The 15716-nt window shown below is 33.9% G+C and overlaps 2 protein-coding genes across 3 annotated transcripts; one reads left to right on the forward strand and one right to left on the reverse strand.

Moving 5' to 3' along the window:
- The first annotated feature begins 925 nt into the window (after positions 1 to 925).
- Positions 926 to 9329, forward strand: LOC110802249 (kinesin-like protein KIN-14N). Of its 2 annotated transcripts, none has more exons than XM_022007694.2 (17): positions 926 to 1074; positions 1583 to 1887; positions 2425 to 2569; positions 2670 to 2779; positions 2898 to 3017; positions 3110 to 3313; positions 4359 to 4568; positions 4660 to 4737; positions 5331 to 5477; positions 5552 to 5690; positions 5806 to 5915; positions 6502 to 6663; positions 6754 to 6959; positions 7249 to 7330; positions 7437 to 7541; positions 7682 to 7786; positions 8770 to 9329. In XM_022007694.2, the coding sequence occupies exons 2-17, from the start codon at positions 1603 to 1605 to the stop codon at positions 8947 to 8949; spliced, it is 2388 nt and encodes a 795-aa protein (XP_021863386.1). In that variant the 5' UTR covers positions 926 to 1074; positions 1583 to 1602; the 3' UTR covers positions 8950 to 9329. The 2 variants fall into 2 exon arrangements, with proteins under 2 accessions (XP_021863386.1, XP_021863388.1); XM_022007696.2 differs by having other exon boundaries at positions 4663 to 4737.
- LOC110802250 (photosynthetic NDH subunit of lumenal location 3, chloroplastic) lies at positions 9215 to 13798 on the reverse strand. Its single transcript, XM_022007697.2, has 3 exons — positions 13300 to 13798; positions 10297 to 10583; positions 9215 to 9544 (listed from the first exon to the last, which is right to left on the reverse strand). Exons 1-3 carry the CDS (start codon positions 13577 to 13579, stop codon positions 9446 to 9448), a joined length of 666 nt encoding a protein of 221 aa, XP_021863389.1. The 5' UTR covers positions 13580 to 13798; the 3' UTR covers positions 9215 to 9445.
- Between the last annotated feature and the right edge of the window lie 1918 nt (positions 13799 to 15716).

The following is a 15716-nucleotide window of genomic DNA, read 5'->3' on the forward strand; positions in this document are numbered from 1 at the left end:
TTTATTTCCAAATAAATAAATAAATGTTCATTTCCAAAATAGTAAATGTTCATTCCAAATAAATAAATAAATGTTCATTTTTGTACCAGTATATTAATGTTCATTTTAAATAACACAAAACGACATCGTTTTGGATGGGGGTACAGCCAGCTTTGACTGTACCCGTGTATAGCCAAAAATTTGCGCCCGTGCACTATCAAATACAAGTTTGGAAGTCTTTGAAGTGTCATTAGAGCGACCATTTTAATTTAATTCCACGACAATAATGTATCACCACGACCATATAATTTATGTACTAATAGTGTCATCAAGTTTTTTTCTTTCAAATAGGCTTATAAGAAAACATTGGAAAGTTGTGGGGAGGAGTTTTATTGTTAAAATCTACTCAATTTATAGTCATTTGAGTATGACTCCCACACGAAGGACCATTTAAAGACATTCACCAAATGTTAACATCCACTCACGTATACGCTGTTTAGCTAACCGCCTTCTTCCAAATTTATATGCCACAACGAAACAACGCCGATACATTACATGTGGTATGCCGTATGTGCCATCTCAAATGTTTTTCGTCGCATAAAAAATGAGTGAAGTAAAACTTAAACCCACAATTTTTTTTTTAAGGTAAAATTAGTTCATTTATATAAAGTTATACGACATACGGAATAACTTTTTGTTTGTTTATTTAACAATTACTCCGTATTTGATTAATCTTAGGAAAGAAATGTTTAACCAATATGCAGTAAATTTGAAAAAGGATATAGCACAAAAATACAAAAAAATATTGAGCAAATTTATGCTTTTAGGATGAAATGATCACTCATTCACTCCTGTTGTTTACTGCTCGCATAAGCAACCAACGGTTGCGATTCACATGATTGCTTTGATTACAATCCATGACCCCCACCAACATATAAAAGCTCTAATAAAAGGTAATTTCCAATTTTTTCATTTTTTCAAATTTTAATTTATTTTACTTTCTCTCTCCTCCTAATACTTCAAACTTCTCTCTCTACTTCTTCTTTGTTCTTCCTCTGCAAATCCCACTTCTCCCTGACTCAAACCCTTAACTCTGTAAGTCCCATTTTTTTTTTTTTTTAATTTCATTTTTGCATTTTATTTCATGGAAATATTTAGTAATTATTGTTGTCATAATTATAGTGATATTCTTAGCTCATTGTAAGTGAATTTTGTTGCATTTTCTTGGCTTTTATTTAAAGTATTTGAAGCATTCAACTGAATAATCATTATTTAACTTGAGATTAAGTTAATTACTAAATTAGAAAACAATTCATTATCAAAGGTGGTTGAAGGGTTCAATCTATATCTGTTAAAATAATAATGTTTATTTTTAGTGTTTTAATTAAGAAGAAAGATTGAAATTTTCAAAATAGGCTTAAATTCTGATAATGGGGTTCAATCTATGTTAAAGTAATTATCTTTTGTGGTTTAATTAACTGAAAATTTGAAAATTTCAAGTTTAGCTAAAAGAATTATAGTGGGTTGTCATATTTAATTTAATTAATTGAAATGAAAGCAACTACTTTGTGCAATTTTTTAATAGTTGTGAGTTTGTGTATAGAAATGCATTATAGGTGTTAGATGATGATGATGAAGTTTCAAAATCAGTTCAACGGTGTTGAGAGTTTGGAGCAGAGAAGGAGAGAAACTATGGTGGGACCCAGATCAAACGGAGGTGGTATTCGGCCACGGGAAGCATTTTCCTCCATTAATGGTGGCCGTCGGATATCGTTCCCGGCTAGCGCCCCACCCAGTGCTCCCGGCAGCAATGCCGGTTCTGATGTTGGTGTACTTGATTTCAACAAGGAAGATGTTGAGGTCTTGTTGAATGAGAGGATGAGAAACAAGAACAAGTTCAATTATAAGGTCAGTATTAAAAAATTGAACAAACAAGAATTTGTTTAAATTTTGAATTTTTTTTAGCTAGAATTGAATTTAAGTGTTTGGTTAAGGTTTGAAAATGGGGAACAGGTTTGTGGGGTTCCCTGAAATTCAAATTTCTATTTAAATTTTGTTAGAATTTTTGAGTATTTCCTGTGTTTAAAAAAAAATGTATTTTGTGGGTGAGATTGAGTTTTTTATTAACTGATAAAGGAAAAAAAAGCTTGTGGGGTTTATTGAAATTTAAAATTTCATTTGTTTACGAGTAATTTATTTCAGTGTTTCCCTTTGTCTGTATGTTATAATTAAGTTATGTTTTTTTTGTTATGGTAAAAGAAAGGGAAACAAACTTGTGGGATTAACTCAAATTTAATTTTTTTAATTCAAAATCATGGAATTTATGGCTTTGGTCCTGTGTGTTTGATGAAGTTTTTGCAGTTGTAACTTAGATAGTTTTGGTTTTGTTCAGAGTTATTATTTAATCTTTATCTGTTTTGTTTTGGTGAAATTGGATTACTTTAGGAGAGATGTGAACAAATGATGGATTACATAAAAAGACTCCGGCTTTGTATTCGATGGTTCCAAGAGGTTGAAGGAGGGTATCTCGTAGAGCAAGATAATCTCCGGGAGTTGCTGCAATCGGCAGAGATAAAATGCTCGGAGATGGGTACGATTGTTTGGTTACTTCACTTAGTTTTCTGGGAATGGAATAAATTTTTGAAGGCGAACAATATATCTGATATGAATTGGATGTTTTACTTTCTTAGAGATGCTGATGCAAAACAAGGAGGAAGAATTAAATTCTATTATCATGGAGTTGAGAAAGAATTACAATTTGTTGCAGGATAAATGTGCAAAAGAACAATCAGATAAAACGGTGAGAGCCCTAAATTAAATTTGCAGATGTCATATTATGTTGCTTTTCTTTGTTAGTGTATTAATTTGATCATCATGATTAGGCTTTTATGGATATTAAATTTGATCATCATGATTAGGGTTTGATGGATGACTTATCAAGAGAAAAAGAGGCCAGGATTGCCGCTGAAAGATTGCAAACTTCTTTGTCTGAAGACCTTGAAAAAATTCGCCAAGAACAGGAAACTTCCAGTCAAAAGGTAATAAGTTGACAAAATAGGTGATCCGGTTGCTGGTGTTTCTTTTTTTTGGAACTAGATGATTTATTTGGTGTGTTGTTGTTCATGTGCAGATATCTTCCCTAAATGACATGTACAAGAGATTACAGGATTATAACAGTAGTTTGCAGCAGTATAATAGCAAACTTCAAACGGAACTTTCTACAGCCAATGAGACCTTGAAACGCGTTGAGAGTGAGAAAGCTGCTGTAGTCGAAAACCTCAGCACCTTGAGGGGACAGTACACTTCGTTGCAGGATCAGCTGACTTCATCCAAGGTGAGTAAAGATACATTTTTCTGCTAGTTATTCATTTTCCGTACCAGATTACACCATGCTCTATCTATATGGAAGTAACGGTATTATAAACTACAAGACTTAAGCCCTTGACATATTTGTTGATTGGAGTTCTGGCTTACTTCTTATTGACCCCTATTTTCCTTCAATATGTCAATATCCCCGTATCTTTATCTCCTCAAAGGCAAGAATAATGCTGGAATGCTGCTTTTTTGTGTACACAAAATGTTAAGGTTGAAGCCGTCACACTTATTGTGTTCTTAAGGCTTTTTCTTTAGGTTTTCAATATTGAGTTGAAAACATGATTTAATCATTAGTTTGCTTCTTTAAATCATTTGTTAAATGTTTGACCTGTCTTTGGGGCTATACTGCTCTTGCATTAAGAGATTCCTTGAATTATCTAGAATTTGAATTATATGTGGTATAGTTTCTGTGAATTAAGTTGTCCCTTCATTTCTTAGGCTATCACCTGAAGTTTTCCTGTGATTGGTCTTTTCTTATATTTTGGAAGTGATCTCAGGCTTCATCAAATGTGTATAAATTTAGTGTTCGTTTGATATGCAAGAGTGTACATTGTCCTGCTATAAATTGACTCATAGTCATAGCTTAAAGGGCCTGTTTCTATTGCATTTTTTTTACGGGGACCTGTTTCTATTATATCAGTACATGTTAACAAATAAAACCTATTCGTTGTCAAAGAGATTTTATAATTTGACCATAATGTTTCTATTTTGTTATTTCCCTTTTCATATCAATATTACTAATACAGTAGGTGTAAGTGATACGGTGAGTTCTGGGTGGGAGGCTGTTATGTTTTGCTGACTTATTTTCATGCTACACCTTTGGTTGTTTCCTCAACACTGAGTGTCTGAGTGTAGATGACAAGGATTCTAAATTTCTAATGGTAAACCAGTTCATAGGGGACAGTATGTAGCAATATTTGTTCCTCTACGCTTCATAAAATTGCATAGAGCTCTATTGTGTGTAGAGGTGACTCATTTGAACTTGCATGGGTCATTTTTCATAGGCATCTCAAGAAGAGGCTGTCAAGCAAAAAGAGGGTTTAATTAATGAGGTGGGATGTCTAAGGACAGAGCTACAACAGGCTAGAGATGATCGTGATCGCCAGTTGTCACAAGTACACACTTTGACAGATGAAATAGGCAAGTACAAAGACTTCACTGGCAGATCTGTTTCCGAGTTGGATTGCCTCTCAATGAAATCTGATGAATTAGAGGTTTATAACACTAACTCTTTGGAAGTTTGGTTACTTTATAAAATGCATCCCCTTCTCCGTGTTCTCACACTTTTACACTATTGCTTCCTAGCAGGCCAAGTGTTCAACTCAGAATGACCTAGTCAGAACCTTACAAGACCAGTTGGCAGCTGCCCACAAAAAGTTGCAGGTAACCAACAGTGTTCGTTCTTTTTGTCTAGTGATATAGTGTTACTGTAATACTTCCTCCGTTCTTATTTAGATGACACAATTGGAATTTAACACTATTCATACCTTCTTCTTTGACCGGATTTTGTTACTTATGTGTAAGGTAAAATATGTGAGATCTTGTTAGAATCATCTTAATAAATATTTTCATAATATCAACTTTTTGTAATTTTTTCTTTTACAAAAGTAAAGATACTAATGATAAAAAATGTGCATTGGCAAACGTGACTAAACTATTGTGTCAACTAAATAAGAACGGAGGAAGTATGCTCTTACTAAAACAAGCGAATGATATGGCATTGCTCATAGATTCGGAGGGTGGTCTTATTCCTATCTGAATTCACAATTTTATTTAGATTTTATCTATTATTCTCTATCCTTTCTCCCTTTGGCAGATTTCTATACCCTCCCTTGTAAACATTATATTTGTCTGGAAAAAGCAATGCTTTGTAGTTCCAAATTTGTTGATTGAAAAATAATCTTTAGATTGCTCAGATAAATTTCATCTTTCAAAATTATTTTCATTAAGAAGAAATACATTTTTTGTGGCTTCAGATGAGTGATCTATCTGCAACAGAGACAAGAAAGCTATATGAAGAGCAAAACATGACTATTTGTGATTTGCGGATTCGCTTGGAAGATGCAGAAGTGAAACTTGTCGAGGGAGAGAAATTGCGTAAAAAGTTGCACAATACCATATTGGTACATCCATTTCATGATTAATTTTGCTGCCATTGACAAAATACAGGATCGCTCATGTCTTTTTTTGTTTGCAGGAACTCAAGGGGAATATTCGTGTTTTCTGCAGAGTACGACCTTCGTTACCTGATGAAGTTTCTAGTACAGATGCTAAAGTTGTTGGTTTCCCCACAGCTACGGAAGCCATGGGACGAGGAATTGACTTGTTGCAAAATGGTATATTAAAGAATTTTATCTAAAATATGTTCTTTTAATGTCAAAATTTGTTATTATGTGATATCTAGAACGATCCTGAATCACCTGTGCTTCTTGTTTTTAACTTTGTTACTAGGGCAAAAACATTCCTTTATGTATGACAAGGTCTTTGTCCCTGATGCTTCTCAAGAAGATGTGTTTGTGGAGATCTCACAGCTTGTTCAGAGTGCACTTGATGGCTATAAGGTGAATTTATTCGAATAACTACAATTGTTTGGATATTCAAAGCCTGTATAATTGACAATATTAAATTGGGGTCATTTTTAAGGGATTGAGATTAATTCCACAAGTATCCTTTCTAGAATTTTACATCTCCACTATGCAAATCTAGTCTTTGTTTAAAATCAATCCGTTGTTAAGTGTGTCAGTAACGTCAGTATAGCTAAGTTCAAAGGTAACTTACTAAAATTAGGAAGTTGCTATTTTTTTATACAGTGCGCAATAGCACTATAATCTACTACCTCCGTTCCACAATACATGCATCATTTCTCTTTTGATACTATTCATCAATCAACTTTGACCATTTTTCTTCACCATTATGTAGGAAAAAAAACATAGTTTAGTGAGATCTTGTTAAATTCGTATCAATGCGAAGATTCCAAATATCAAAATATCAACTTTTTATAATTTTTAATCATAGGCATTTAGAGATATTAATGTCCAAAGAAGCGTGTTGGAATACGTGCAAAAAGAAATGTTGCATGTATCTCGAAAAAATTGTCATTTCTGTAAAATCTTTACTTATGATCACCCGTATTACTTGTACTCTCAGGTCTGCATATTTGCCTATGGTCAAACTGGCTCGGGCAAAACATTCACCATGATGGGCAGTCCTGGAAACTCTGAGAAGAAAGGGTTGATTCCCCGCTCGTTAGAGCAGATATTTGAGACGAGACAGTCATTGAAATCACAAGGCTGGAAATATGATTTGCAGGTGAATAATAAATTAATCATTCTTGACAACATAGTTTAGTCACAAAGGTGAAATGCTGTCATTCTCCTCATCTTACTCTTGTCATCGTAGGTGTCCATGTTGGAAATTTATAACGAGACCATACGTGATTTGCTGTCTACGCATAAATCAAGCTCAATAGATAATGGCACTTCTGCAAAACAGTACAATATCAAACATGATGCAAACGGCAACACACACGTCTCTGATCTTACCCTAGTTGATGTTCGCAGTTCTAAAGAGGTTGCATATTTGTTGGAGAAGGCTGCACAAAGCAGGTAACTATCTCTATGATGTGTTGATATTTTTATTATTTGCTAAAATAGTGCATAATTATTTACCATAAAGCTTTTCTTCCTCTTTTTCTACGGTCTATCATTTATGTATGTATTTTTATCTGTACAAAAGAAACACGAGTTTAATCTTTTTGTTCAAGTAGTTTTACAAAAAATTGTGTGTTACCGAAGAGAGTAATTAGCATAAGAAATGTACATTTTAATTTCGGTTAGAGGATGAATGTTTTGAACCTTTTGAGCTTGGAGCTTATATTTATGTGGTTTCTTACAGGTCAGTGGGTAAGACCTTGATGAATGAACAATCGTCACGTAGTCATTTTGTTTTCACGTTGCGTATCTCCGGTGTTAATGAGGTATCTTAAGACCGTTGCTATAATTATATCAATGTTGTTTGTGTTTTTATGTTACAGATATACTGATAAAGATTTATGTATGTGCTTTCTTACTTATTTTGGTTAGAGCACTGAGCAACAAGTACAAGGTGTACTTAACCTGATTGACCTTGCCGGAAGTGAGCGTCTTTCAAAGAGTGGGTCTACCGGTGATCGACTGAAGGAAACTCAGGTATTACATTATTATTATTATTATTATTATTATTATTATTTTTGTTTTTGTTTTTGTTTTGATATCATGTTGTTGGTTCCTCCTTGAGCTTAGCTGGCTTCTGAAAACAGTAATTATGGTTGTGTTTCTCTATTTATCAGGCAATTAATAAAAGCTTGTCCTCCCTAAGCGATGTGATATTTGCTTTGTCGAAAAGGGAAGACCATGTACCATTTAGAAACTCCAAACTGACCTATCTCCTACAGGTATGTAATCAAATCCTTGTGCTTGAATTCCTACTTGAAATATGGAGAGTTTTTGGTGATAGGGAGTAGATTTTAACTTTTTTAAGTGCCACTTATGGAAAAGAAACACAATACAATTCATGATACTCCCTCCGTATTTTAAAAAGAGATACGCTTTGACCGGCACATAGTTTTAGGAGAGTGAGTTGAATTTATTAAAATAAGATGAAAGTGGGGGTAGTGATTGAATTATTTATTTTAGTAAAAATATGATGTGAGTAAGTGTGGGGACCACAAGAAAGAGAGAAACATGTCAAAAAAGTAAAGTGTATCTCTTTTTAAAATACGACCGTTTAAGGAAAGCGTATCTCTTTTTAAAATACGGAGGGAGTATACCGGAAAATCTTGATACAATTAAATTTTAGGCAGAAATCCCTTGTTGGTTCTGAGTTTTGTTAGCTTTCTGAGTTCGGAGTATCGGAAGGATAACGAGTCTAGAGATATGCTTCTTCCATCCATCACTTAAAATATTAATACACTATTATTATAATTTGTCAGTGCAATATTTGTTAGTTTCTAGAAATCAATTGCAAGAAGTAAGAACTTCTTACTATATGCGTGTAACGTTTAAGCAGTCTTTTTGGAATGGAGGGAGAAGTAGGCAACAACGTAACCTGCATGGAATGTGTGTTGGTCACTGAGACGCACAAATGTTACTTAGATTATTAAGGCTATGTTGTATTCACCTTATTTCCACTTATTTCAGGAACTATCAGTTAAGTTCAGGGAAAATAAGGGTTGGCAAAACAATTTATAACTAAAATAAGTTTTAATAAGTTTAGTTAAGTTCAGATAAGATAAATTCAGGAAAAATAAGTGAAATCAGGTGAATAGAACAAAACCTAAACAAGCAGTTTGTGTAATTTTCTTAATTGGTTGGGTTATTCTCTAATCTTAAATTTAACGAATGGTGTTTGATTATCATCTGCTCAATTGTGGAATAGCCTTGCCTTGGTGGGGACTCGAAGACCTTGATGTTTGTTAACATCTCTCCCGAATCCTCTTCGTTGGGCGAGTCATTGTGTTCTCTCCGGTTTGCAGCCCGAGTCAATGCTTGTGAGATTGGTATTCCTCGACGTCAAACCAATGTGCGGTCCTCAGACTCGCGTCTGAGCTATGGCTGATTTTCTGAGCCATGAAGGTCAGCTTTGTTCCTGTGGTATAGCAGGTTGTGTATTTTGTATTTTCTTGGCTAATCATCATCACCCTCTTAAGCGAAAAAAAATAAAGACTAGAAGAACAAAGAACGAAGAAGAACGAAGAACAGAAAGATCGATTGATGATTCTAACGTAGGCGAGGAATGATTTTGTATAGTGATTAGTAAAAATGGAGGAAATGTTATGAATTTGTAATTTCTGGGAGTGGAAACTTTGGCCACAGTTGTATTAATTAATTAATTAATTAATTAATTAATGATCAATACATACATTAACACTGAGGTTGATTTTATTTTTTTCCCCTCAGGTGTATTTATTTATAATCCTAATTCTTTCTATTCTTGTATTTTTCGCTGGAATTTTTTTTCGACGATCTCTATCTTGCTTAATAGTAGTATGTTCATTTCTCAGAAATTACTTGTACAATAACAGGATGATAAAAAAAGAAATATCTGCAGACTGTTATGCCATTCTGTTCATCACCTCTTGGAGAGTGACTGCTGTGTCGTCGTAGCAAGATCGTGTTAGAGGTACATCCTTGAGCTTCACAGCTTCTTGAAGCTGCAAGAACAATAAAATCTTCAACTTCAACTGGTAAAAAGGACGGAAGTTTAAATTGCAATGGCTTAGACAGTTAGACCTGATCAAATTGTGGGCCGGGCTGAGCCGGGCCATGACTTAATTTTTTTGTTCAGTAGGTCATGCTGGGTCAGACCAGGACAAACTCCGGGCCGGAAGTTTCTGCTCCAAACCCGCTATTTTGGGTCGAAAATAGCGGGCTTTTGGGGGCATTTGGGTTGTGCTAAATTTATAACTAAAAATGCACTTTTGAGTTATCCAAAACCCATCAAAAAAATTAAAAAATTGGGTCAGGCTTGAAAATTTTGGCCAAACCTCGCCACAAATTAGAAGGTGCACCCGGTTGTATGTAGCTCTATAGGCAACACAACCAGGTTAAAAACATTTAAAAGCACATTTTATAGTTTAAAAGCACATATTTTTTGTTTTTTGTGAAGCGGATGTACTTTTTGTGTAAAAATGTGATTTTAATGGTTAATATGTGCATTTAAAGCACAAATTATAAGGTACACCCGGTTGTATGTAAAAATGGTTAATATGTGCATTTAAACACTACAAAAGTGCTTTCTAAAGGAGTAAAAATTCAAAACAACTCGGTTGCATGTAGCTCTACTCTACATACAACCGGGTGTACCTTATACCAATTAAAAACTCGCTATTTTACAGGCCGGGCCATGATGATCAGGTCTACAATGGGAAATGACTTTATCTTGATTATTTGATTGTTTGTTTACCTTTTCGAAATTGTCGAAGAGTCTGTTGGCAAGGTTAGTGAGAGGAGGTTTATCAGCAACAGGGGCAGCAGAGATAACCTTGTCGAAATCATAGTACATGAAGGTGCCCTTAAATCGGAGGTACCTTCGGACGTAATTCAAGGTATCTTGGCCTATTAAATCTTCCATTGCCAACAGATCAAAGGCATATTTCCTAAGCCTTAATGCACTTCCTTTTGTTCCAATGTTAGCCATGTAAATTCCCTTCTTCAGAAATGTCCTTGTTCCTGTTTCTTCGTTGCCAATTTCTGCAGTAAAACCATTGCCGACTTAGCTAAGTTAAACCCAACATAAAACCTATTCCTTCGAGCCGTTCCGAATTAATCTTAGTGATCGGGAAATTTCCCCAATCAAATGGCATTTTCGTAAATAATTGATGATTTTATTGCGAAAATGTTATTAAATGGGGGTTAAAGTACAATGACATGTCATGAAATGTGGGCCACATGTACGATCATTATTGTATTTTTATAATATTTCAACAACTATATAATATACAATCAACAACTCACAATATACAACAAAATTTTACTAATAAACAATATACAACTAAATATACAGTCAATCACTTATCAATAAACAATATTGCATTTAGTAATTCATCAGCAATCATAAAATAATTTACAATCTACGACAAGTGGTATACCATCAACACTGAGTAATATGCAGTCAATAATTACAAATATACAGTCAACGCCTGACATTATACCACCTACAGTTTTCAAAATATTTACGAAAATGTCATTTGATTGGAAAAAATTTCCAATCACTGAGATTAACTCGGAATTTCTCTATTCCTTCCGTTATGGAATGTTAGTCCTCTTTCCGTATTGCTTTTTTTTATTAGTCTCTTTTAGAATCTTTTCTTATTTATCCAATGTTAATTCCCATTATACCATCATAAATATTTAAATAGCTCTTTGTTTACTCCTAAGTATGTTTTTTCTTGTGTACAAATCCATGTAATTTGATCTGAGGGCGATTAGGTACGTATCTAAGATGTACCATTTGGTGTATATCCGGTGTATTTTGGAGAATCCTATGTACTCCCTCCGTCCCTTAATACTCGCACCGCTTTCCTTTTCGGGCCGTCCCTTAATACTTGCAGCGTTTCTATAAATGAAAATTCTTACCAACATTATATTATTTCTCACACTTACCTACTAACCCACCTACACCACTATTCCCTACAAAAAAATCATTTGAAAATTCACATATCCCACTCACCACTCCCCATCCCTTACCAATTTCCCACTAACTATATTAAAAAAATACTCCACTATCAACTAACACTATTAAATTAATAAGTCAATTCAAGTGTCTTAAACTCCGCACCCGGTCAAACCGATGCGAGTATTAAAGGACGGAGGGAGTACATATCCATGACAAACTTGAAAAAAAGTATGTGATCATCATTTCCATGATGGAGAAAAAGAAACGAACTAGTCTCACATTGTGGTGTTATTTTACATGCGTATTTATGTTCTTTTGGTACATGGTGTGTTATAACGGATGCAAATAAAGAATAAATAACGTAATAAAGAACGCAGAGAATTTAACGTGATTCACTAACAATGTGTTAGCTACGTCCACAGACAGAGGGTATGAATGTTTTATTGATCTTGAGGAGTACAGATTTCAGAATACAACTAAGTTAGGACCTAGAGAGTTTATATAACCGTACTGGGGCATTGCAGTAAGGGGCTTAACCGATTCAAGACATTATTTAACATGGTGAGCATCGTACACATATGTCCATATTCTAATTTGCGTAACGTTGTATTGATATCAATTTGATCAATTGCTATTGAATAATTCAAATGTTGTGTAGCTTTTTGTCACTTATCTTTTTAACACTACTCATGATCAAGCAATTATTTATACAAGTATTGGATTTGGCTCCACTATTTGACATCAATATTATAATTGAACCAACTAGTCCTATTTTTTAAAACATTTTGATTAGGTGTTCAATAGTTGTTGTTAGAGTAGATTACGATATCAATTGTCAAAAAGGAATCGCTTTGGCAACTTAAAATAATGCGTAGTTCTTTAAATATATTATCTTTATATTAGACCAATCTCGTATTTTTTTTTTATCATTTGATCAATCTCGAGTATTTTTATTTTAAAATTTTACCCTAGACGCCCTTTTATTTATATACCCAAAATATACTTTTACCACCTACGGAGTACATTAGATAAAATATCTCTAAGACGGATTTATCATTGGGGAGTAAAGATGGTTGTGCGCTGGGCCGGCCCGCCAGACCCGAGCTCCAAAAAAGCACGGTCCGGCACGGGCACGAAAAAGTGGGTCGTGGGCCGGGTTTGTGCCTTAGTTTTTTTTGGAAAACGTAAGACAAGGCACGGCACGACAAAACACGCTAAATTTAGTAAAATTTGACTTAGGCACGACGGGTCGGACCGACCCGGCACGAAAGCCCGTGGACTTAGACCTTGTTTTAAACTTTTCGGCCCGGCCCGTTACAATGTGGGCCTTCCATGGGCCCACCCCGGTTAGACCCATGACCCATGGGCTCGGCCCAAAGCCCGACCTGGCCCATGTCCATCTTTATTGGGGAGGGGTTGGTCATAAGGAGCACATGTATAACATACTATCTTTCAAAATGATCTTTTACACTTATTATGTGCAAAAATGTCAAGACAAAGGAGAAATAATGTGTAAAAAAGTAGATGAATATAATAAAATGTGGATAAATTAAGAAAAATGTGTTAAAAGATGGGTGAGTGTAAGAAAAAAAAATTGATAAAGTAAGAGAAATTGAGTGGAAAACTGTAAAGATTGTGGAATACTCCGTAATAGAGATAAAATGGTAAATTTTCATGTCAAAAAATAGTATAAAGCACAATATAAAGAAAATTATAAAACGAAAAGTATAAAAATCATTTTGAAACGAAATTATACCGACTTAAAACTTGAAAGACATAATATATACTTACTATTTTCGGCCGGACGTAATCCGGGAAGAGGGCCATCGAGCCACAACTGATTTTCTTCCTCGGCCAAAGAAGCATTATTAGTACCAATTTGAGTAAGTAGAGCAATGGAAGCAATGCTTATGACTGACCTTCTTGATGTATTATTTTTGAATGCCAAAGATGAAGATTGTTGCTCATTTTGATGAAATTCCTCAAACTTTTTGGCATGGCATTTAGTTAAGCATGATTTTGTAGGTGTCCTTAAAATGTTGGGAACATATAAGTTTCCCAATTGAGCCATGAGGTTAGAGCTTTTTTTTTTGAGTTTGAATGAATGAAGATTAGAAGAAATGGATATTATTTTTTATTTTCTTATGAGTTTGTGATTTTTTGGGATGAGTTTTTGGGTATTATTGGCCACCCAAATTGTTGTACATGTTGTGGGTAGTTTTGTAAATTCTAGGGGCAACATTTCAATGTCATTCTTTGTCCATTTGTTTAGTTTCAAGCTCTTAATAATGTGTTGTGATCTCTCGAAGAAGAATTGTTTTTTCAACGTAAAACATAGTTTAATTAAGAAACTAGTATTTGGGCTCGGGGGATGTCGCGGATTATTATGTGAACAACAATTAATTATTATATTCTTTAATGAAATTATGTTTGGTTTTTTCACAATTTTTTTCTGTATTATATTAAAATTAATTTTGCAAAGATAACATGTAAAAGTTCATATCTTAATTGAATAATGCTCTAGTGTTGAAACTTGAGGTCACGGGTTCAAATCTTATGCAACACATATTTCTCATTTTCAAATAAAAGTGAATTGATATCATGGATTGAGTTAGAGCGACACATAACATGTAAATGTTTGTAAAAACAACTTTTAATATGAAGTATATAGTATAAAAGCCTACATAAATAAAAATTAAAAACTTGAAAATCACAATATCATTTCAAAAAGCAAACGGATCACCATATGATCTATTTTATTTTTTTGTTTCAAGGAGACATAAGAGAATTATTATAAGTTTTAAATTGGAAATTTGAACATGTGAATTATTATAAGTTTTAAATTGGAAATTTGAACATGCGACCTCGATAGTGATAGATGTTTTACAAACTTTTATATAAGGCGGTCTTACACAAAAGACCGTCTTGGTGTCATATAAATTAAGCAATGATATCAATTAGTTAAACACTGACATTAATTAGTTAAGAACTGAAAATGATTAGTTAAGCACTAAAACTAATTAGTTAAGCAATGAAACCAATTAGTTAAGTAATCAAAGTGATTTTTCCAGTAAGGCGATCTTACGGAAAAGTTGCCGTGGATGTTTTGACGCTCACACGCAAAAGGCTTTACTAGTAGTCAACTGATTGACTTATAATTAATCATGAGAATAAAACTAACAAAATTGCTTTTACTCTGCCTAACATTTGACGTTTGCATTAATAAATTAAAGTACCCTTTTTCCAGTGCTGATGATTGAAACTCATAAAACAAAATCACTCACAAATTATAGCAAACATATTATTCCCAATTATCTGGGTTTTTAAAAAATGGATTAGTGATGCAATTAGTCACTAATTATATATGTCAGTGGAGATAAAACAATGTTCACATCAACTTCCAATTTCAGAGAATACTTGTTAATGAGCTAATTACATGATGACGTATTTCCAAATGATTAGAGTTTAATTAATTACCTGGCAAAACATTGTTAATTAGCATGTACAAATCCAATGATAATTATTACTTGCTTTGTGTTACCATGTTGGCTGGACCACCAGCGTAAGATCTAACCAAGAATTAAAATTGTGTATTTTTCTTGTGATTTGGTTCTCTTATTAGATAAGGTGGGATAAGATAGGTTAAGAGCTAATAAGTTCAAACGGAGTACTAGATAAGTTTAGGCCTAACAAGTTCATACTGTGTATTATATAACTTCAAATAATATAAGTTTATCTCTTTTTTCGATATCTCACTACAAAATAATCATTTTATAGAGACGAGGAATTTCGTCTCTATATAGTCCAAATCCGTTCAAAATGATGCTTAGAGACGGATTTGAGACATAAATAGGGTGTCTTAAAAAAATTTGAGACGGAATTTTTGAAACACTATGTAAAATTTCATCTCAATTTTAATTTAGAGACCAAGTTTTAGTAACTCGTCTCAAGTTTGAGATATTTATTGTATCCGTCTCAAAATCCGGCCATCTCTAATTGATTCATAGTTTTGTAGTGTCTCCATCTTATTTTCACTTGTTTCTGGTTTAACCAGTATAATAAGATAAGTTCACCCAATAAGATAGTTACTTTTAGCCTTCCCACAACTTCCAAAGGGTTTAGCTAGGTCGCAAACTTGGGTAGGATTAATTTGAGGTAGGTTTCCGGCCAGGACCATGTGCACAAGTTTACCTGCATGCAGGGTCAGA

The sequence above is a fragment of the Spinacia oleracea genome, chromosome 4, assembly GCF_020520425.1.
Source record: "Spinacia oleracea cultivar Varoflay chromosome 4, BTI_SOV_V1, whole genome shotgun sequence".
NCBI classification, from domain to species: domain Eukaryota; kingdom Viridiplantae; phylum Streptophyta; class Magnoliopsida; order Caryophyllales; family Amaranthaceae; genus Spinacia; species Spinacia oleracea.

Bases quoted from the DNA above. Each gene is read 5' to 3' on its own strand.
- LOC110802249 (XM_022007694.2), top strand. From the start codon at position 1,603: ATGATGATGATGAAGTTTCAAAATCAGTTCAACGGTGTTGAGAGTTTG. The intron at 4,569-4,659 runs GTTTATAACACT...ATTGCTTCCTAG, and splicing joins TGAAATCTGATGAATTAGAG to CAGGCCAAGTGTTCAACTCA. The intron at 5,691-5,805 runs GTATATTAAAGA...CTTTGTTACTAG, and splicing joins AATTGACTTGTTGCAAAATG to GGCAAAAACATTCCTTTATG.
- LOC110802250 (XM_022007697.2), bottom strand. From the start codon at position 13,579: ATGGCTCAATTGGGAAACTTATATGTTCCCAACATTTTAAGGACACCT. The intron at 10,584-13,299 runs GTAAGTATATAT...GTTTTACTGCAG, and splicing joins ATTACGTCCGGCCGAAAATA to AAATTGGCAACGAAGAAACA. The intron at 9,545-10,296 runs GTAAACAAACAA...TTGTTCTTGCAG, and splicing joins TCTTCGACAATTTCGAAAAG to CTTCAAGAAGCTGTGAAGCT.